Genomic DNA, 23,952 nt, shown 5'->3' on the forward strand with positions numbered 1-23,952 from the left:
TTTCAGGCTTTGTAACTTGGGATGAAAATGCAAAATCTATAAGTTAACACATCATGTTTTTCAAACGTGTGTATGTGAGAAGAAAAAAATATCACTACTACTCCTGTTTGATTTGCTTAGTGAGTATTTCCAGGTACCAGCGTGAGCCATAATGAACATAATGTTGGTTTTCATCTGTGCTTTATTTTGAAGGTTTACACATACACTGTGAGTAGTGTTGGGAAGTAACACAATACCAGCGTCATGTATTTAAAATACAAAATATGAGTAACTGTATTCCATTACAGTTACCGTTTAAATAGGTGGTAATCAGAATACAGTTACTTTGTTGAAATAAATAGAATACACGGGGGTCACTTCCTGTTTCATGTTAAGCTGTCCCCTTTCTATGCCTTCTCTAATTTTGGTGATTTAATGCAGTCGGGTGCAGGTTTAGCTCAGTTGGATGAACATGTAGTCATATGTTGCATGGCTGAGCGGGGCCGGCCCGGGTTTGAGTCCGACCCCCCCCTTTTTTTTTCTAATTTAATTTCCATCTGGGATTAATACAGTTTCTCTGATTCTGATTGCTGGAAACACAAACAAAACATGTAATAAGAGGCTCTAATGTAAGCGGCCTGTTAATGTTGGTGGTGTCAGTTACACCATGGACCCAGAGGCAGCAGTGCACAGGCAGGAATGCGTTTCCGACACCACTTCATAAGAAGAATGGGACGGACGAAACTTCAGTATCTTCGATGTACTATTGCTGTGTGATTTTTATTACTATTACTGAAGTAATAGTACTCGGCTAATAGTAACTCGGCTACTCAGCCGAGTAGCCTTCGGCTGAGTTAGCTAACACCGAGCTAACAATGTTAGCTCAGTGTTAGCTAACAATGTTAGCTCGGTGTTAGCTAACAATGTTAGCTCGGTGTTAGCTAACAATGTTAGCTCAGTGTTAGCTAACAATGTTAGCTCAGTGTTAGCTAACAATGTTAGCTCAGTGTTAGCTAACACCGAGCTAACATTGTTAGCTGGTGTTAGTTCATAGACTGCAGACTGTTAGGCCATTTTTGAATACTCATGTACGCGAGTCCGTACTCGCGTTTTCACTAGTCCAGACTTTGTAAGTTCACACGGGAGTCCGGACTTCCCGAGAACGCAGGACGTGTACATGACATCACAGCTCCATCCACTGTTAATTTAACTGTGATTAATATTTGCAATGTAAATTACACATGAAATAAAAACATGATGAACAACATGATGTAGGTGATTTCTTTAAGAAAAATGAAAAAAAAAAACAACTTTCCAACACTGACTGTAAGACTGTAAAATTATGTACGCAAAAATGCTAACAAAGATCTTATTGTCTTTATTTTTTTCTCTGATATCTGAGAATAAGCCTTCAGAGACATCAACAAAGTTCAGATGTGGGAGGAAAAAAGGCAGATTGAGGTCAAACTGATGTGAACATGCTCTGTCAGGTCTTCCAGTCTGCTGTGTTGTAGCGATGACTTTTTGTATTAAGGAAGAAAGCTACAACAATAGAACAGTTATTTATCAGATCAGCCTCCATTGTAGCATAGATCATTCAAATCGGGCAGAATCAGAATCAGAATCAGAATACTTTATTAATCCCTGGGGGAAATTATTTTTTGTTACAGTGCTCCATTATAAACCAACATTAAGACAAGACAGACAATACGCTAACTAAGAATAGTACAATATATACATATATATACATACATAAGTCACTCATAAATAAATAAATAGCTGGAAAAGAAACGTGTATTTGTAGCAGTAACCAGTGTGTTAAGTGGATGCGTTGTACAGGGAGATGGCCACAGGCAGGAAAGATTTCCTGTGTCATTCAGTGGTGCTTTTCGGTAATCTCAGTCTCTCACTGAACGTGCTCCTGTGACTGACCAGCATGTCATGGAGTGGGTGGGAGGTGTTATCCAACATTGTCTTTATCTTGGACAGCATCCGCCTCTCCGACACCACCTTGAGGGAGTCCAGCTCCATCCCCACAACATTACTGGCCTTACGGATTAGTTTATTAAGTCTGTTGGCATCTGCGACCCTCAGCCTGCTCCCCCAGCATGCAACAGCATAGAGGATAATGTAATCAATAATGAAATGTTACAGGATTAGAAGAACAGAAGAGAGGAGTAAGGAGGGAGACTTACAGAAAGGAAGGCGTGCACAATGTCGGCCTTTATGGAGCTGAGAGGTTTGTCTCTGATGACTATGAAGATCTGCTCCTCCTTCTCCAGATTGATGAAGTTTCCAAACCATGACTTCTTAGCCAGTCTGCAGAAAAGATTCAAAGTTTGGTTCCAGCGTTGCAAAGCACACTCAGTATAACCAGGTTATATTTTATTAACAACTAACAACTAGCTAAGAAAAGAGGTGGGATTGTAACAATTACAAAGAAACCCAAACAAATGAGACCGATATCTGACTAATAACTGTAACAGACAGCTCCATCAGCTCCATCACCACTGCTAACTAACGTAGAGTTGTGCAGATGATTACTTTACCTAATTTTAAATTGCTATTATGCTTTTGAAAGATTTGTACTGAAGCATTTTCCCAAAACACAGACCTGATGGGACACACGCGTTTCTCTGTGACTGAGGAGATACTTTCACAGCAAACATGCTTTTCTAGGAAGTGGACAGCTCACGCAGCTTGGCTGGTTATTAATCATGGTATAACTGCACAGAATGGGCACATTACTGAGTTCCCTGACATAATAAAAAAGGGCAATGTCTTACATGCTTATCAATGACTCAGCTAACTTTAATTAAAAAATAGTTTTCTCCAGCGAAGAAGGCCGAGTGTTTGACTGGGGTAAGATTTGGTTTTGGAGTTTAAAATAACTTGTAGCTGGTGTCGTCTGACTTATGATAACCGTCATTAGCCTGCCTGCTAACAGGGACAAACTGCTAACTGCTAAATAATAAACGACCTAACAACGGGGAGCCTGTTCCTGTGTTTTCTCTGTATTGTTGCAGGATCGTTACCTTACACTATAATACTGTGATTTGGTGTTATATGAATAACATCGAATTGACCTGAACTGAAAAAACGCAGTTCGCTTGCTAACTTAAAATGCTATCACATGGATAAGTCTACCATTCAGATTCCCAATATGCTAAAATAATGTAGCTGCTGCAGGTTCACATTTGAAACACTTGTGCTGCTATTAAATAAACATAATGGACAGGTGAGGTATTCATGTTTGCTGCTGTGGTACTCACTCTGGCGAGGAGTCTGGGGTGAGACTGGACATATCCTCCTGGGTGGGAACTGTGGACACAAACAGAGGCTAAATGTTAGATTCGGCTCTATAACTTATGGAAACGGCACTTGGAGAGATACTTCTCTGTCTTGTTTTTAGCACTACTAAGCAGATATCATCAGTGTAAACGAGTACTGGGCCTCATCATGACTTAATTCGGTTTGTCTGGAGGGGGGTTGGTTCAGCAGCATCAAAGCAGCTGTAAGAAAACTACCCAAACTAATTTGTAAATTTTCCACTTTCTGTAATGAGGCCGTTATCTTCTTTATGACATGGCCTCAGGCTGCAGATTCTCACGGTTAGGCTGGCGTCAGGTTAACTGCAGGTAAACGCAGTCATTAAGAGATTATTTGTCCTTGTTATTCCCCTGAGCTAGAAGGATGGATTGCATAAACACACTCTGCTGAGTAGATTATCACATGGATAAGAGTAAGAAATTCAATCTGATTAAGCCAAATCATGAGGTTTCATTTCCTGGGCCCTACCTGTCTCCTCCACCATACCTTGCATTTTCCTGCGGTGGAAGCGTGGTGAGCCGAGGAAGCTGTTCTTGATGGAGTTGAGGCGCGTCCTCCAGGGCATGCCACCAATGGAAGGGCTGGGCGGTGGTGTCGGGCTGGGCGTGCCAGCCGGGCTGTCCTTGGGCGTGTGCACTGGGGTGCCTTTGGGGGTTGGGAGAGGGCTCCCTCTGGGGGAGGGGTGGGGAGTCACCTGCGTGATGGGGACAGATTTGGCGTTGTGGTCAGGGTGGAGGTGGTGGCGGCGGAGTGGGGACATCGGAGGCACCGGGGAGAGAGGAATAGAAAGCTTGGGGGGAACGGTAAGGGGAGGGTGGCGCCTCACCCGGGGGCTGTTGGGGATGCAAGGGGCCAGAGGCTGGCTCGGGGTGGAGGGCTCAGATTTAGGGGTGGTGGCAGTCTGGTCCGTATTAGGGAGTGGGTTGGACCTGGTGGTTTGTAGGGGCTTCTCAGATACTTTGGGCTTAGCAGGGAGGGTCTGTGTGCGGGGGTGCATGATGGGCGAGCCCATCTTTGGCTGGTAGGAGTTATGTGTACGGGGCCCCACCCCATTAAGGCGGACCTCGGGGGAGCGGGTGGGGCTGCAGTTGGGGGACTGGCATAGGTCTGGAGATTGGGGTGGGATAAAAAACCGCCGGATGGGCTGCGATTGTCATGCACCGTCACAGATGACAGCAGGGTCAGCCAATAAAAAAAGCCAGAGGAACACCACGGCCCAATGAAGGTTCATTCCCATTCAACAAAAATAAAAATAAGCAAACACCAGGAAATAAAAAAGGAGTGTGGCAGATGGTTGAGAAGTGGAGCAGGCAGGAAGTGGTGAGAGTGCAAGAAAGAAAGAAAGACAGAACATGCGATTAGCAGAGTGATTAAGCCAATCACGAGGCAGCAGTGGAGCATTCATGATGCATTAACAGAAGGGATGCACCGAGATCAACGTGGTCACTTTGTCCACATTCTCATACTGTGTCGCTTCTGCAGTGTTACAGCATACACAATATCACAGTCTACCTTTGTTCTGCAAGGTTCACCTGGACTCATTACTTTAGTGCATTATAACCATGTAAATCACTGTTTACACGGAGAATAAAGCATCGTACGCTTTATCTATCCTACATATGAGCTAGCAGCGTGTCCACCTCCTTCAAAGCTAAACCCCTCACTGTCCTGTGAAAACACCGCCACTGTGGTCTGTGGTCACACTGAACACGCTGGAATGTTGCAGCAAATCTCCAGAATGTGGAGAAAGGAACAACTTTTAACTGAAAAGATGAAGGTTTGGAGTTTATTTAAATGTTTTGGCCTCTTAATATCAGGGCCAACCATCAGCTGCACTTCCTGAAACTAAGGCTTTCACCTGACAGAATTCCACTACTGTGAGATACATCGGTGCATCCCTAATTACCAGCAAGTGACCCAGCTTGAAAGCTAACCAATTTAGCTTCACCCTCCACCTGGGAAAGCAGCCAGAGTGCATGCCCAGTGCTGACGCACAATACTGTGGGATGAATGAGCAGATCACTGATAAGACAGGTCAGAGCAGTGAGAATCCATAGCTGAACAAACTGCAGCAGCACAGCAGACCTCAGCAAATCAAAAACAGCGAGGCTGCAGAGCCTGTGGTGAGCTGTCAGCCCGTTCTTGGAATAGCATGTGCAGCTGATCTGCATAAAGTAATACAGTCATGTCTGTGTAAGAGTTTAACACTGAGAGTTCTGCAGTTCTGATTCAGTATTTTCTCATTACAGAAAAAAGAAATGCATCAGAAGACTCAACAGCTACTCATTGATTCTTATCAGTAATTAAAACAGTAACCTTTTTAGGAAGTTTCAAAAGCATCCTCTCTTCAGCATGTATGAAACAGACTGAGCAAATAAACTCAGGTGGGTCTGTTGAACGAATCAGCATCACTTATAGAAAGAGGAGCTAAAGATTACAATCTATCTCCTCTTTAGTTCGCTGTGTCACACATCACAATGTGCGGCTCACAAGGACCAAACATAAAACTTCTGCACGTCCTCACAGGATAGAAAATGTTACCCAGCCTGTGCTCTTTCTGAGCGTTAGTTAGTAAAAATGAATGACTTTAAGGAAACAGCAAAGCAACACCTGGAGGCTGTGAACTGATTCACACAGCAGGGTTTTCTCAGAGACTGACAGACGTGTTCTTCCACTAATTTGCCACGTCATTAGAATCTGTTCTTCATGGATATTAATCGCCAGATCTCAGTTTGGTCTGCGCTCATAGATGGATCTGGTCCCGCTTCATCTAAAGCTCTGTGTGACGTACAGCGCAGCACACACTGGGTTCAAATGATCCTAAATCAGATCAGCCTGCTGTGAAAAACAATGAGAATAAAAAGAATAAGAGCAAGAAGCCCTTTATTTATTTCACAGCTGCAGAGCAGTAAGATGACAATATAGATAAAAAAAGTGCATCTTTTATTTTCCACAGATGACCAACTGACTATGATTTGTTTTTCAGTAATTTGGTGGAAACTGTTTTAGTTAGTAATGGAGCGACATCATCATCAACCCAACAAATAGCATCTGTTAAATGTCTTATTACGTTTCCCCCGACGATTTCACCATTCACTTTTTAAACATAAGTTATTACAGTGAATTATACACGTGTTAGTTTGTTTCCAAATATTTGGTTTTAGCCAATATTTACAGTTTATTCAGAAGCGCCCATACGTCGGCCCTGGCAAAGGTGTTAGTGGTTCATTGGAAAGAAAGGACAAAATGCAAAAAGCATTTGATTGTTTGGGTGACCAGCCGGAACCCAAACACACAAAAAAATTTAAATTCAATCATTTATCCTCGTAGTAGAGCTGGGCGATATAAGAATTTTTCATATCACAATATGTTTTTTTTATTTCAGGCGATAACGATATATATCACAATATAAGCCAAATAACTATATTTGTAAGATTTAAATGTGCCGTTGCTCACAAGTAAAATGTGAAATAATCAGCAGCTTGTTTTGATTTAAATATTTATTTCCCATAATAAGTTCAACAGGGTAGATGTACTTAAGGAACATGAGACTTTTTCAAAGTCTCAAAACAGACTACTAAATTGTCAATTCCACTTAGAAACAAAATATTAATTCTAAAAATAAATCTTAGTTTGTTTTACAGAAGAACAGACAAAATTGACTAACTTTTGTCAATATCAAATAAACTGAGAACTAAAAGGAAATTCTCCATCTCTCCTTGTTGTATAGCTTAGCTTTTCAAACAGTTTTAACAGTTACTTTAATCTGACAAAAACCGAATGACGAATTAGCGCTTCCAGTCACAGATTGAGCATGCACCGCTTTATTGTATTTCCAGACTTGCTTTCGGCACAATTTACAGTGCGCGCTACTTTTTTGTCAGACTTGAAATAGCCGAAATACCTTCACACTACAGAACTTCTATGATTCTTCCGTTCGACAATCTCTCCGGCGTTGGAACCATCATCTGTTTTCTCTTCGGTAACCTTCGGTCACGCTCTCGGTTGATTTTTCTCTAGTCGGCACACTCATTTCCTCCATTACCCGGGCGGCACGGCGGCTGGCTGCTTCCCAAACAAATACACATGTGCGGCTTGGCACTTGTGCTGTACGTAACAAGTCACGTGACGTGACGCTGCGGCTGTGATTGGTTCGGCTCTGCGCTACTTCATTTGGATTGGCTGTTCTTCTTCTTTTTTTTTTTTTAAGAGGACAAGAGCGATGAGACCTATCGCAATAGTTTAACTTTTCTATCGAGAAAAAGTTATTTCGTAATACATATCGTTATCGTTCTATCGCCCAGCTCTACCTCGTAGCAATGAGGTCGCTGGCGTATTCTAGTGGGTCATTAGGAACAACGTGCTGAGCGTTTATGACATATGACTGAAAAAACAGAACATTTCATTTACTACAATGGAAGACTCGATAGATACTTTTTAAAAACATTTTTCCCTGAAAACTCAAATTATTAAGCTATTAAACTTCGATCAGTTACATAAATTAATTGACTATTTACCGCAGCTGTACTGTTATTTTACCAGAGGACTCGTTTTTTATGGTTCCCATTGTTAGTGATTTGTTTTGTCGTTACAGTGAGCGCTTTGTGGGGATTTTTATGACGGATACTCTAATATCATATGTGCAGAACTTGAAATTTACTCGAGTTCCTCCTGCTGATGTTAGTTGAAGCCCACACTGACCAGCTGTTAGAAAATTACTGACATGTTTTTTCCTTCTGCTTTGACTTTTTCAATAAAACTAAACTAAGTCTTATGAATCTTCAGCAGGCTACAATGAGAGAACTACAAGTGGCTCTCAGATGGACTTTGTTAGTTGTATATAGTCAGCTTTGGCCTTTTCATGCTTTAGTTAGTTTAACATTTCCAGATTGGCTTCACTGCAGAGTTCTTCTTTCTTCACCTGCCCTGACATGATGTACAACTCGCTCGTTTCCCTCATTTAGGCTGTGCTGTACGTCAAACAGGCTTATGATGAAGTCCACAATGTGAGCTGCTGATGGGAGGCAATGGGAGGGAAATGTGAACAAGTATGTGTGTATGAGCGTAACAATATGCCAGCAGAGCCAGTCAGCCAGCAAGGTGCTTGTGGGGAACCAATCACTGCATGGAAGGGACGTATACTTACCCTGGGACTGCTGAGAGGACTGGTGGACAGACCAGAGGACGCTCCACTGATTGACCGTGACCTACACACACACACACACACACAAGGTAAAATCAATATTCACAAAGTGGACAGTATGCATGATGCACAATACCACAATGTACAAAGCAACACACACACACACACACACACACGTTTTCATATCTTGGTGAGGACATCTCATTGACATAATGCTTTCCCTTGCTGCTTACCCTGAGCCTAAACCTAACCATAACCTAACTGTAACCCTGACACTAAAACCACATTTTGAGCCTCAAAAATGTCTTCAAACTCGTGGGGACGGCACTTTGTCCCCATAAGTGACTGTTGGTCTCCACAAGTATAGTAGCATGCCAATTTTCTGTCCTCACAGCGATGCCTAAACATGTACACACACACACTTCATCCAAAGGAGCTGAACCTTTCTGTGTAGCTCTTCCTTTTTTCCCTTCTACAAATACATTTTATTGTCTCCGTCCTGCTGAAACCTTTCCTCTTATCAACATCTGTAAGCTCTCCAAACCAAACTTCTTGAGCTGCCCTCGTGGGGCACTGAACTAAAAATTCATTTGTCAGCGAGGCTGTTTCCCCCCCAGGCCACAGTCACAATAAGCACCATTAAGCTAGCATGCTTTTTTACAGCTGGCATGAGTTCTGGACCTCAGCAAGTTTCTTTTTTCTTTTTGAAAATGTTTAAATCATTCATTGTTTCATCCAGACAACATTCATCTTCCACATTTCTATATACTCAGCTTCCCCTGCAAAAGATGAATGTGTACAAAATAAAGTGCTTTACAGTTTTCAAAATCTCTGGTGTTGACTGCATTACAAGTCAAAGAGCTGGTCTGTTCCAAAGTGCAGCCTTTTCTCCTGATCACTGGAGTTAAGGTGCTACCTTTAATATAATATATTCCTATAATATAGCCCTGATGGAAATGTGGGCTATGGTGGAAATCCATCCATCTTCTTCCGCTTATCCAAAATATCCTGACCAAGTAATTTTTTTGTGATTTTTTGGACTTTTCTGCTCCATTCTCATGATTTCTATCCACAGACTTCACTGACTGCTCTCCTCCCGTCTTTGGGTTCCTCTTTTTCTATTTGATTTAGTGCAATGACCATTACAGATACGGTAGTAAGAGGCTGCTAACCTGGCCGTAAATGGTTAGTTACAGTGGAAGTGGTTAGTGGAGATTTTCACTTCCACTGATTCTGAAGGATCTTAGCTTTTGTGTGGCTAATACAACTAGAGGGGAAAGTTATGGTGTGACAGGACGACTTAAGGCTTCAGTAACTCATGTCCTTAACCAAAGTTCAGATAGTTCAGAGCAGCTCAGTCAGTGTTACAACACACACACACACACACACACACACACAGAACCAGAGAGCTACTGCAAAATTCATTACCATGGTTTCTCTTTTCTTCTTTTTATGAGTGTTTCCATTTTTCATTTACGTGTCATTAACTTTTCACCCCCCCTTCTCGCTTTTGCCCGTACGCCACTTTCACCATTCAGGCCTGCTGACGTCTTTGAAGACTTTGGGATTTAATTGCCCATAGACGATTTGGCTTTGTTGGCAGTGAAAAATGAAAACACTACATCATAATTAAAAATGCTTGAAGACACAGACAGACTGATAGAAACACAGGCACACACACAAAAATAAGAAAATAAATAAATAAAATTCTCATTAAGGAGAAATGACATTGCCAACCGCAAATTAGATTTTGCAGATGTGCTGTCATCACACGAGGCAGTATTTGGAGCTCACAGCTATGACGCTGCCCCTTGGTTTCTTCATTATTATTACTATTTTCATTATAACCATAATATAATAATAATAATATTATTTAAATAATATTTAAAATGCCGATGTTGAAATGTTCTCTCTTTGGCTGCTTTAGCGTCTCTACAGCGATGCAGCTGAAGAAACTTCTAAAACAAATATTAGCAAGTTGTTAGAAATCAATTAGCTTCTTCTGCTTGTGTAAAGCTTTTATAAACAGTATTTTTACATCTGAACTCAACATTCTACTTTAATTGAATTCAGCTGTGAGTGAAATAAAACATCTGCGTAACTGCTGCTGTGCTACTTGATTCATCATCCAGATTTTTTGTCTTTTTGAAATAGAAAACTACATTAATCTTGTTTTTTTAATGACACGATGAATTAGTCTGACTTAAACATGCTGATGATTTACGTATTTAAGTACAGACGAACATCAAACACCTGATGGTGAGCCTGTGTTAATAATACCACTTCTAATCTTTCAATTGAAGCAGCTATCATTAATTTAAATATATAGACGCACCTCGTTAAATGTGATCACTGCTTATGTTTCCTACCAGTAAACTGCAACTAAAAACTGATATTATTTCCAAATGAATTAAACAAAGGTCTCTCTCAGAGTCTCATTTTAAAATGCTTAACTTAACAGCATTACAGAGTATGTTTAAAGCCTGGTAGCCCAACTACCTATGGGTCGTTTCACACTTTCTGACAGGCCTCATCTTTGCATCTAATTGGAGCCACTGAACTGTGCCTCTCGCCTGTTTGTGCCGTCAGTACCTTTTAGGCTATTTTTTAATGAAAACACCTGACAAACAATGACTTACTAAATGGTACAGATCATCGACGATGTTTGTTTTGGTGAGTGAAATTATATCAATTTGAACTAATTAGCAGATGTGTGTCTGTGCACTGCACCAGTGCTCTTTCTGAATGCAGTTTGCAACCTAAGCTTCTTAGAATTAGTTGATCGTTTTTGCACTTTACCCTTTTATCCAAATATGGCGCTTCTGGTTATGCAAAAAAATATACCAGTAGCTAACATTTATAGTTTTAAAGAGTTTTAAAGAAATGATGAAATCACAGTTCATTCATGATGTTTGTTTTTCAACCCAAAAACTGGACCATCAAAGTTATTTAAAATAACCGAAGAGCAAAAACAAATAAATAATTGAAGTTAAGAAATCATTACGTGAGAAGTTGGAAGCATCAAACCTAACTTTTTGAAAATCTGCTAATTGTATCAACTACCTCATGATTTTAAAAGCTCTTTGTTTTCCATTATTGTCTGTAGTCCCGCTGTGATACAGTCCCACAGAGTATAATATTGCAGAATCATACATATTCTATCTGCTCTGCGTCCTCATGCTGAGGAAGCATGCGCTGATGTTACGTTAAATCATGGCGACGGGACTCTCCCGTCAGGGAGAGGAGCTCTTTTGTAACACGCAATTCATCAACGGTGGCGCCCATCCAGGACAAACCCAGGACGCTAACGCTAGCTCATCTCTGAAACGGGAAAATGGATTCCTGGTTTGTTGCTGGTGATGTTTGTTCGTGGGCACAACAAGCTTCATTTTACGGATATTCCCAGTTAGATGACGAGCAAGATAAAAAGCTGTTCAGTGGGACTGTGAACCTCATTTTCATCTCGTGTTTATGCTCCATCTGCATTCAAAGTAATTAATTTATGCTAATCTCCATTAAGGCCACAAATCCATAGACAAACTTGTGTTCCTCCTGCAAGGTCAGCCGCACAGGGAGGATCCACAAATCATTATACACAACCCTCCCCATGCATCATTGGAAAAACACACTGGCAAAGTGCAAAAAAGTTTGTTTGTTTGCCAGTACTTCCTTCACACACACACACACACACACACACACACACACACACACACGATATGGAGTGAAGATGTTAGGAGGGGAGGAGGCGGTGTTAGACACGGAGGCAGGAAGTTGACCTAAAAATTGTGTTTGCCTCTCAGCGGCTGAGGAAGCAACACCAAAAAGGAAGGGAGTGCAAAACTCATCGTGTGCCATTTTTCAGATTTCAGTGTGAACATAATACTCTGCTCACACTGATATAGGCTTCTGATAACAGCGTGACCATTTTACATCATGCTACTTGGATCCAAATACTGTTTAGATCCAATACTATCTGACACAATACACCTGAGTTTCCATTTGTATCCACTTTGTCTTATTATGCACTGATGGACACCAGGGCCTTCTGTAGTCTGTCCCTACAATTCTAACATTAGGGCTGTTCGATATAACCATATATATCGGATGACGATATAAAAACGCCTATCGTTTCATTTTACGCTATCGTTTGTTTCGTGGTGTCGCAAAATAAACTGTTTACGGTAATATTTTTTCATCGTTTTGATGGTCACTATAGTGGCTATATTAATTTCTTAAAGTTCTCTCTTTCTCTTATATTTAATATAACCACACTACGGACGGACAAGCGCCTGTTTTTATGAGTTGTCGTTAGCAACAATGACGGTAACAGCATCGCGTGTCCGCTTGTTTATGTTCCACATAAACCTTTCACAATAAAACTCAAGATCTTGTTGAGACTTTTCAAAATAAACTGAATCACGTGAAAGAGCAGATTATTTATGGATGAGAAGTAAAAAAGAGCCGCCAGGTGCTAAAAAATAGACCTTAGACTCAAACGTTAGAACAGGCTTTTCCCCGCAGCACGCCGTGTAATAAATACTCACAAAGAAAAGGCGGCCGTTACAACTTATGTCTAAAAATGTATCGTTTCATGCATCTGTTAAAACACTCGACTCCAGCTACATGACGCGCAGCTGGAAACACTTTACGCAAGTCGAGATTCACAGAATTTACAGAAAATGTTACATTTTTGTGATTTATATCGTTATCAGGATATGAGATTTTGGTCATATTGCACAGCCCTATCTAACATCATGTAAAAGTTGCTGTTGTCCAGGCACTCTTCACACAGACGGATCCATTTACAGTAAATAAGGGGCACCTACAGTGGCCCTAAAATGAAAAGAAGTCAGAACATATAAGAAGAAAGGTGAAAACTGACTACAGCATTTAGACAAAAACCTTGTACTGGACAGAAAAGGTAAACGTGATCCACCAAAAAGATTTTAGACTTATTCACCAGGATTGTAATGGAAATATTTGTAACCTGTTTTTTGAAGTAGGGTTGCATTTACCCTAACATAAAATTGATTTTTATTTATTAAAATATGAGGAAAATATGTTGTCAAAGGCAGTAACACAGAGTCACTGCCTTACCTTTATTTGGACCAATGCATTTATGTGTGATGTCACTCTCCAGAGACCCAAACTCATTACATAAATATCATCCTTCAAACTCTTCAGTTTTCTGTTCCTTCAGTTCAAAGGTAGTAAAAAACGGAGCCAACGACGGTGCTGAGAGAAATGATGCTCGCCTGTCGCCAGAGATTTCAATCCACTAATAACAAAATAAGACTTTCTCCATCTTTGTCCAGAAAATAAAATATTATTGACATTAGCTGTTAGAAATGTTGATTGTGTTTCTTTTTGGGGATGTTTTTGTTTTTCTTAATGTCGTATTTTTATTGAGCATCTGAAGTGATTTGTTAGTAAAGAGAATATCTTGTTGTTGTGGCGTTGCTTTGGTCACAATGTGGGTTTTTTAGATGATCAATTAATGTAAAAATGATGCAAAAGAAATCACAAATATTTGAGTGGCCACAGACAGATTTTCATAACAAAAGATAAATAAACTTTTTCTATGATGAACCACATGCTACATCTAAAAGTGAAAGACAAAGGTGTGACGAACTTTCGCAAGCAATAAGAAAAACCAAAGAGACGAGTGGGAAGAAAATAACACAGACAACAACACAGAAACTCAGAAATCCAATACCTTTCCTCCTTGCTGCAGTTAGCGTTTGTGATATCCAAGCTCTTACTGAAAACAGATTTGCTAAAAAGGGGGCAGAAAAAAAAAATCAAGAGATAGACAGAAAGGCAGTCAAGCAAGGGAAAACCTAATGTGCAACATGCGAGCCTGTTAAAAAATAAATCTTGAAACTAATTTATTACTGTGAAACTAAAACAAAACAAGACAAAAATTACCAAGAACCCAACAACTAAAAAACCTCAAATACATGCAGAGATCGAGAACTAAGGAGTCAAAAATTAAGAGGAGACACACATTCATGGATCATGCTGGAGTCAGTGGGACATTCAACACACTCCCTTACCGTAAACAATCAGTTTCTGTATTTTTGCACCTCTGAAACATTTTTACAAGCTGTAATGTTCAGCTTTATTGTCTGAATCATCCTCAGAAATAGGAGAACGCAGCCAGACGCGCAGGCTTTCTGGCTGTTAAAGCTGCTGAAGTGTAACAAATCAGACAGCACCTGCTGAGTGCAGCTCATCACAAGCAGAGCAGCGTACAACAATTTGTATGAAAACTCCAGCATAGCATATGTCAGCATTTAGAATATGGTTTTAGAACAAGAAAAATATATACTGCAAATGTACAATTTGCTTTATATGAAGAGAAACAGTTTTTCATGTTCTGACAACAAGAACACAGCAGACCAGGTGATCTCAAACTCACGCAGGCTGCCCTATTGTGGTTGCCAACATTCGCCATCCCGGTGTCCTGTCACCTTCCTCACCTGTGACGGAGGCAACGGGCACGTCTGCATTATCGCAGTTTAATCCAGAATGCATGAGAGACGTGCTTGTGAAACACAACTGCAATCTTTTGCTGTTTCACTCTGAAGGGTCCAGTGATGGGAACGCCGGCCCGGGTTCTGCCTTCTGTGTGGAACATGTCCCATTGAACTTGCTCTGGAAAGGACCTGGGTAGAGGCACAGCGGCCCAAGGCCCTAGAGAAGAGCCTTGTCACCTCTCTTTTTCTCCTCACATCTCTTCTGCAATGATATAACAGCCACGCCGAAGAGTCCTTGAGGGGCGACAGGGGTGTCGAGGAGCTCCTCTTTTTTCTTAGTCAGCAGGTTGGTCAGCCCGAGCCAGAGTGTCGGCTCCTGGATAATCATGAGACCCATGGCTCTCCCAGCAGCCTGTATAGCTACCTTGTGGAGGTGGAGGACGTGGTGAGTTATGACGCAGATTTCTTCCCACACTGTGGTATCTGATTTAGCTGTCATGTCCTTTTCTAGCTTGGCTTGGTAAGCCATTAGCATAGAGGCGGCGTTGTGGGCTCTTACCCACAGACCTGCTGCCTTTTAGCACTTATTTGTAAGGCTAGACTGGAAGCGGTCTGTCATTGAGAGGAGGGATGGGGTGATGAGGACATAGATGTCTTCAGGTGAAGATGGCTCAATATTAACAGTTCCACTTGTGGCATTTGACTCCATCCTCTCATAAACCAAAAGGGAGCTCCCCACGATGGTGTGTTTTTCGCTGTATGTCTTTTCTTTCCCCATCACTTATATCTCATCAAGTAGCTCTGGGGAAACGGGCAACACATGCTTTCCCGTCTTTTTTGCCTTTGGATATTTCTCACCATCAAAACGAGATTTTACAACCTCGGTTTGCACGCCGTGCCACGGGATGTTGAGCCTAGCAGCTGTGCGCTTGCACACGTCCTGCATGTCCAGAGGAGACGGCAGTGCAGATTTTTCAACCTCACTGGTAGCCGAGGGCTTTTCAACCAAGCCGATGCTAGCCAAGGAGTTGGACTCTTCCTCCTCATCGTCAGACAGCAGGAGCTCCGTGTCGCCTGACTCATCTCTGTCCTCGTTAGCATCTCCAATCCAGGGTGACTCAAGCATGGGGGAAAAACTCACATATTCCATGTGTCTCCAGTGACGGGAAAGCAGTGACGATGGGGTGAGGGTCTGCATCTGCCCAGCTCGGGCCTGGTGTTGCAGCCAAATCATTGGGCATTTCAATTTCTCCTTGCGCCGCAGCAGCCTCACACAGCAAAGGGTCGCCACCCAACAGGTTAGCCTGGCGAGCTAGCCTGGCGAGCTAGCCTGCGGCGGAGTAGTTTGCGTGTGAAAGCCGCGCATTGGATACAGTTGTGTATGGATGTCATGGTAGCTCGTGCATGCGATAAGCCAAGGCATGCCACACACACGGGGTGTGTATCCCAGGCAGAAATCTACTTGCTGCAAGGACAAAGTTTTGCAACTTTGTTTTCAGTCATAGCCATGGTTAGCTAGAGAGTTGTGAATGTTAGCGAGCTCTACAACTCACTAAAGTCCAGAGAATATTGCTATTCTTCAGCTAGCATGGGGTGAAAAGTACTTTTCTACAGGTATTGCTACCTAATGTGAGAAACCGTTAGCGCCGAAGGGTATTGCTACCTGATGATAAAGCTAGTGGTACCTTTATTAGCAAAGTGTTGCTACTTTGCTTTGGGAAAAGATTGCTACTTCCCGGGGTGAAAGTATTGCTACTTGACTTGCTTGTATGCTAGCACCCAATAGCACAGGTGTCTTTCCACTCTTCTGTTAAAAACGAGAAGAAGCAGTGAGCAGATACCAATCCAGCGCCCGGGAGCAGTGTGCAGAGACGGTAACTTGCTCAAGGGTACCGCAAGGTAGCAGTTTGGTGGATTTGAGCCCCCGACCTTCCGGTCATGGGGCAAACACTCTACCTACTGAGCTATCCCACTGTCTGGGCATCACGTAGCTGGCATAAAGGCATTTGAGCTTCTGATAAGGTCACACAAGAGACATTCCCATAATGAGACAGGAAACGAATGCTATGAAAGAGAACCACAAAGATCTTCAGCTCCTTCTACTTAACCTCTTCTATGACACCATAAATTACTCAAAACACATCCAGAGCATATATTGAATTAAATGTGTTAGCTTGCTCTCTTTTAAATACACAGATAATATAAAAAACACATACAGCCACCACAGTGTCAACCATTGGCTACAGAAGTCCATCAGGCCATTAAATTGATGCTCCATCAATCGTTTCTACTGCATCTGAATATAAAGTAAGTAATTTAATATGGTAGCTTGATGAAAGCTTGTTTTCACACATAAACCCCCGACAACGACAATACAGTTTGGACATCGTCTGCCGTTTCCTGCAGCATGGGATTGATCCTCAGCTGCATTCTCACTCCTACTCTGGTTTTGGTGAGGGAGCTGCAGAGCCAGGACTGATGAAGACCGCTCACTTCCATTATTCTCAGATGCCATCAGATAATAAGTTAATAAGATATTTTTTTCTGCCTTGTTTTTTTTTATGTTTTTAGAAGATTTAGAACTTTTGTCTCATACTAATACCTCACTCCCCTAGTAAGCAACATGCTGTTGCTTCAGCTCTTCATGTAGGGTTTCACATTATCATCTAGTTTTTTCTGTTTGTCATATATGTGTGTACACCCATGTCCATACAAGGTTATTAGGAAGCAGGAAACACATGGATTACAATCTCCTCCATTATTTTGTCACAGCTCGACTACAAAAACATCCACAGATTTCGTGCACGCCTGCTTGCTAAATGGATTTCAGTTCACAGCTTCTCAAACCGGGATGCTTCTTGTCCTGCATGCTCCATGCACACTTTACACACACCACGCACAAACCTGAGAGAACGGTCCATGCATTTCAACATCTGTGATGAATTTCTGCCAGAGCTAAGAGTGCACCATTAGTCTCAGGCAGATCTAAACCCAGAGATTACATCAGGCCTTGTGTGATGTGTATTGTATGTCTGACACCACCAGAGAAAGAATAATGCATCATGTATTTAACCACAGTTCACTGAAGCATGGAAGGACTTACAGCTGTTTGAGAGACTTCCCAGTAAACCTGACAGAGCTCAGTGAAACAAAAGATTGAAGTAAAGTCGTACTGAGGGCAAACAGTACACGTGTGAAATTAATATTTTTAAAAGACCAGTCCAATTTTGATAAAGTGCTGTAAACTGTGATTAAATGCATTATTTATCATAACTGATAATCAATTCAGAACTCATCAATGACACTTTAAACAACAGCAAACAGCCTTGATTGACCTGGAGAAACATGTTTGTCCATGCACACGAGCACACGTGCCAATGTCGGTCTTTTACCTCTGTCCGTGCGTGGCCATGTCGATGGCTCGCCGCACCGGTACAGGAGACCCTCCCTCTGTGACGCTCAGCACCTCCATGGACTTTCTCTCCGGCCTCCGCTTGCCGTGACGGCTCAGCATGGGGGAGTCTACACGCTTCCTGGGAGGGTCTGCTGAGCAGGCCCAGGGTGAGCCGAGATGAGAAGGAAAAAGATAAAGGCAAAAACATTAAAAGTGATCATTAAAAAACAAAAAACAGTCAGAAGAATTAAAAATAACACGTTATTCTATATTTATCAAATGGTAGAATCTCATAAAGCTGATATAAAACAGTAAATTAAAGGTGAAATACTAACTGAAAGGTTCAGTTTATCAGAACACTTCAGCCCCCTAAGCTATTCATTATGCTCTTTTTACCCCTCTACATGTAACCTAGAACACCACTTTAAAGGAGCAGAGTAGAAAAGAAATGTGTTCCTGTATTTGGACAAGGATACCAAATTTTGTCATTTGACATACATTTAGTCAGGATTTTCCACTTACTTTTTTCTGTGGAAGGAAGACGCTCATGGATAAAGAAGATAGCAAACAAACACAAAATACCTTTTCTTGGTATCTCAGCTATTATCAGTTTCACATTAAAAAGCTAATCAGTATGTCAAAACATGACTGTATTAGCATATATTTAGCTTTAATTTGGTAGATTAGCTTTTTCCTAAATGGCTAACATTAGCTAAATTTTACTTCAACACATTAAAATACTGATGACACTCCCTAGCAGATCGTTACAAGGAGAAACCCTTTGAATACAAGCGTGCTGATCCACACAGGTGTACACACGGGTGTTCACAGACACAAACTACACCTTTCTTGGCTGCTACCTCAAAGCACATTGTGCGCTGTCAATCTTGCGTACTGCACAATAACATGTAATATTTAGTATCTACTGTTATCTAGTTTATTGTGATGGTGTTGTTTTTATTATGTTGCTCTTTGTTGTTTGTTTTCTCTTCTGGTTTTTTATCTCCATACAGGTGATCCAGGTGTTTTGTTTGTTTTTCTTTTTTTTTCTGCTCCCCTTTCTCATCATCTCTTCTCTCCTCTATTTTTCTTTCTCTCCCTCTCTTTCTTTCATTCTTTCTCCCTGTCCGATCCCCCAGTCATGTCTGTCCCGTCTGTAACAACCAAAAATCAAATCAAATAAATACATAATTATAATAAAGGTCAATCAAATGGACCAATATGGCAAGGCCATGATGATCCACTTGGTAAAGTAAATCCGCTTGGCATCTTTCTTGGCCTTCAGACAACAATTCTGACGGCTAAAGATCCAAACGGGAAAGGCAAAAAAAAAAATGTGTGTGTATGTATGTCATTTCCAAAAACGTATTTTTAAACTAGTAGTAACAATAAAAATTTATGAAAAAAGGTTCTACATGTAGTACACAAAGACTGTGTAGCTTTGTTAGCTAGCTCACTCTGCACTCTTTCACAAAAAGATAACTAACCACAGAGCTATACTCATAAAAAGAGTGTATTTAACTAACTATCCAAGAAAAAACCAAAGCAAAAGTCACTAACAGCGTGAAAAGTGAAAATGGCAAACCTACATTTATAGAAAATCGGCTAACTAGCGAGACAATCATAAACTAGCTTACTATCCGGTATTTAAGTGATGACGTGATTAATCCTGCTTCCGGGTCCAAACTACTCTGCGTTTAATAAGGCTGTTGTGTTTTTAACATGTTTGTATCTTGTTCTACTTAATCTCAACAAACCTCTAAAAACAGTCAGTGATCGCTCTCAGTTTTTATTACCACTGTTCATTTTAAAGCTCAGTTTTTAAACCCTTACGATGTAACTACAGCCCAGCCCATGCAGCAGTATATGAATGACTAACCTCGTATTGTGGATGGATTATCTCAGTTGTTCTCTTGACTGAAGTTTGGTCCGTTTACAGCATCCTGCCATGCGATTACATTTGTCCCTAACCATCGGGGACCCTCACGTTAACTTTTATCAAGTGGAAAAAAGTTAGCGTTCATCCTCCAGCTTCACTGTGCTAATGTTATGCTAACATAGCTGTGTTGCTAGCCACCACGTAGCACATCATTATATAAAAGCTAGCCCAACTTCAGTAATCCTACAAACGTCACTGCTGTTTAGTTTTCTGTCTTCATTTATGTTGGAAGTGATAGCAGAGCTGTACGTTTGAATTTGTTTCCAAAATCTCTCAGTCAGAACATGCTATATCAGGTTTAGGTGGAAACTAGCGAGCTAACTTCCTGCTAACGTCTAACATCGTTAAAGGTAATAAATTCTGTTTTCATGGATGCCTGGATGTTAAAATTAGTTGTTAAACCTGATAAAGCAGCAACGCTGATCATTTTATTAAAGATGAAAGAATTTAGACAGTTTGTAACTCTCAGTGATGCTGCAGTGTTTGTTTGACTTTGGGACCTAAAGCGGAGTTTAGACCCAGACATGGCTAATGACGTCAGACTTAAAGACCGGATAGCCATCAGTTTTGATGAACCTGAATGAATTAAATATAAACACCTTTTTTAAGTTGCTAGCTTCTATTAATATTAAAATAAAAATTAGTAGGAACTTACTCAAACAGAAATGCAGATAATACTTATATATGCAGATAAATTGGCATGGACACTGACAGACAACAGGTTATTGGTAGATTTGAGTTGCTTTCAAAGTTAATAGAGATAGTTCAAAACTGGAATCAAACAACATGTATATTTTTTGTAAAATAGGTTTGTGGCAATCCTGGATGAAATAATTAAAAAGAATCAAAACATATGGGATCAAAAAAAATGTTGGCATTTAAAACCTTCATTGCTTCATTTGCCTTACTCTAGTTTGATTTACTGTATAAACATGCTTAGCATGTTAACAAAACCTGCTGAGCCAAACCCTAAGGGGTTAAGGGGATGACCAAAGGTATTAAAATTCAGTCATGTGGGGCTGATGAACATGCGTTCCAAAGATATTAGCAAAACACCAAATAGTCGTTGAGGCATTCATGTATGGACCAATGACAGATATTGGTTAGACTGGCCTACCGATCTCGTTGCGTGGTGGCAGGTTCTGGTCCTCGTGGCTCGGATACCTCTCCTTCCGGTCCAGTAGCAAGAAGTAGATCATCTTTTCCTGGTTGTCCCTGTAGAGACAAAGAGAAATGACCGTGAGCTGAGCACCCAGCGGTTGAGACTGGAACAAAAAGATGGTTGATCATCGCAAGATATTAAATGAAATAATTCATCAAGCTGACAGTTTGTCAAGCAGTCTCTAATATATTTCTCTTCTCCGTCTCAGCGCCTCCCACCCTTTCAATCTGCTTCATGTGTGGTTTTGTAAATGACTTTTTGCTCCCTCGTCCCTTCATTGTCACTCACTCCTCAGACAGCAGATCTTTGGTCAGTTTGTCCTTGTCTCTGAAGCAGCCCAGGGAGTGCATGCTCTCCAGGACGTCGGGGTCGATCTCTTCGACCGAAGCCAGTGTTCTGATGGCCACCTTCCTGGGGATGGGCTGCTCGGGTTCTGGCTCGTTCTTTCCAGCTCTGCAACATAAACCGCACAATCAAACACTCTGGTGAAGACACTAAAGCTTCACAACAAAAGAGAAGCTCAGTCCTTGAATTCAATGATCAGAAAAAGCTTTTGAAAACTTCAATTTGGTGGAAAGTTAGTAAGTAGTAAAGTAATCGAACCAAAGATGCACAGAGGTTTGTCAAGCAGGCCAAAAATCTGGCAAGACTTGCTTTTGATAACAGGATACATTTATACACAGTAAGAGTTTTAGTGGTGGTGGTGGTGTTTTGGTGGTGACACAAAAATTCAATCTAAAATGTTTAGTAAGATGGCAAAAATCAGTGAAATAAGATTTTACTGAACTGTGTGACCCTCTGTGTGATTTCAAATCAAAAATAATTTGAGTTTTAAAATCCAGAAATATTACATCCATTAGAAATCAGAGGTGCATTAGAGCATCCTGATGATCTGGCCTCTTCAGCGTTGGAGCAAACACAGCTCTCACTCTCAGGACTAATGGACACGATTCCTCTCTGAGAGGTCTCCATCAGAGAGTTCAAAAAACACTCTTATTATTTTCATTCTGCATTATCTGCTGTGGCATTTTGCTTTCATCACATCACTTTAAGCGGACATGCACGTACACACTGAACCAAGACAGAAGCAGACGAAAATAAACTCAAGTGTCTGTACTCACAGATACCACGTATGCTTCTGGATCTGCTCCAACTGTAAGGACAAATAAACATTAATGAATGATTTCTAAGTGAAACGGACAAAGACGAGCAGGCTCAATGGTCTCTGAAGATCCAGGGAATGGGTGTCTTTATCAAACAGCATTAAGTTGCAGGATCCAGTGTCCACTGGTGAGCATGCTGGTTAACTGCACGCTGCAGCTTTTTCCAGCCTTTTTAAAGCTCAGGAGCAGTGAACAGGAGCAGACCCTACAGCCACCGTCCGGCTAACTGCAGTGAAGTAAACCTAGGCTATGACTTAGCTGGAATAAAGGGAAACAGATGCAGGAAGCAGGGAGGTTCGCAGTGTAAAAGTTTAAAAGCCTTTTCTTTCAAATCTTCTTTATAAAACTAGTTTTTAAAAATAGTTTCTCTGTGACTTGTTTATCATTTCTTTGGTGTTTGATTTAGTTTTACACTTTTATGCTGTTCTTACTCCTGAATTACAGATTTATCAGCTGCGGTATGATGCCTAACACAGCTGCTTAACCTGCAGAAGAAAATGAAGTGAAAGCAGATTATCTAACAGTACTTTTGTTATATTTGCAATGATTGTCTTCTAAACAAATCTTTGGCTTTAGATGAAAGGAAAGAACAGTAGCTGCAAAGTCAGTCACAGTGCAAATGTGCTAAATTTAGCACAAGTGCAGCATGTAGTTCCTAAGGCAGCAGCCGGAGATCATAAAAATGCAAAGCGACCACAGTCACGCTGATGGAGGACCTCAGTCCTCTCCGGGTCTATAACGAATCGGGCCAGGAGGTGATGTGACGTGAGCAGACTGCAGCAGCTTACCGTCAGCCTCTTGATGGGGTCTACTTCAATCATGCCACGCAGAAGGTTCTGACAGTCTGGAGGGATAAAGTGAGGCATGTGGAAAACTCCCAGCTTCACCTTCTCCAGCAGGTTTCTCAGGTTGTCGTCATCAAAAGGAAGAGCACCCTGAGAAAAGGCACAATGGTAACGTCTAAACATTTACACATTTCAATCCCTTATTTTCTGTTATGCATCCTGTTGTAGTGGTGGTTACTTTTTAATAACGTGGTCTTAATAAAGGTCAGCATAGCTGTAGATACTCCTTTGGAGTCTAAAGTCTTCCCAATGCTGTAAACGCTCCACTTCAGATTGTTCTGTACTCCCAGATCTTCATAATGTCAGTGAGAGTGGATATCTACAGTTGGTCACATGAAGCACAGAAGCCCCGCCCACTGGCTACTTAAGCTTTCTGTTGATGAGCAGAAGGCAATCAGAGGAAAGTGGTGACAGCCTTAAAGGGGGAGGAGCTAAAGTAGCTTTCAGTTAGTGGATGAGCAGCGATGTCGCCTCTAGGCCTGGTACAACCTGAATAATTACTCAATAATTATTAATAA

The 23,952-nt window shown here is 41.3% G+C and overlaps 1 protein-coding gene across 9 annotated transcripts in view; it reads right to left on the reverse strand.

Moving 5' to 3' along the window:
- LOC146394208 (serine/threonine-protein kinase BRSK2-like) overlaps positions 1-23,952 on the reverse strand; it is a 142,501-nt gene that overhangs the window by 13,844 nt on the left and 104,705 nt on the right. For 2 of the 9 annotated variants that reach the window (XM_084918806.1, XM_084919080.1), the window contains exons 8-17: positions 23,378-23,524; positions 22,548-22,579; positions 21,715-21,879; positions 21,382-21,479; positions 18,324-18,477; positions 14,169-14,228; positions 8,456-8,516; positions 3,796-4,453; positions 3,252-3,300; positions 2,175-2,298 (exon numbers count right to left, since the gene is read on the reverse strand). In XM_084918806.1, the coding sequence (XP_084774932.1) occupies positions 2,175-2,298; positions 3,252-3,300; positions 3,796-4,453; positions 8,456-8,516; positions 14,169-14,228; positions 18,324-18,477; positions 21,382-21,479; positions 21,715-21,879; positions 22,548-22,579; positions 23,378-23,524 (1,548 nt within the window). The remainder of the gene's footprint in view (positions 1-2,174; positions 2,299-3,251; positions 3,301-3,795; positions 4,454-8,455; positions 8,517-14,168; positions 14,229-18,323; positions 18,478-21,381; positions 21,480-21,714; positions 21,880-22,547; positions 22,580-23,377; positions 23,525-23,952) is intronic. The other 7 variants (XM_084918883.1, XM_084919237.1, XM_084919158.1 and 4 more) reach the window with 7 other exon arrangements.

Source organism: Perissodus microlepis, chromosome 1 (assembly GCF_051167445.1).
Source record: "Perissodus microlepis isolate ML-2025 ecotype Zambia chromosome 1, ASM5116744v1, whole genome shotgun sequence".
Classification (NCBI taxonomy): Eukaryota; Metazoa; Chordata; class Actinopteri; order Cichliformes; family Cichlidae; genus Perissodus; species Perissodus microlepis.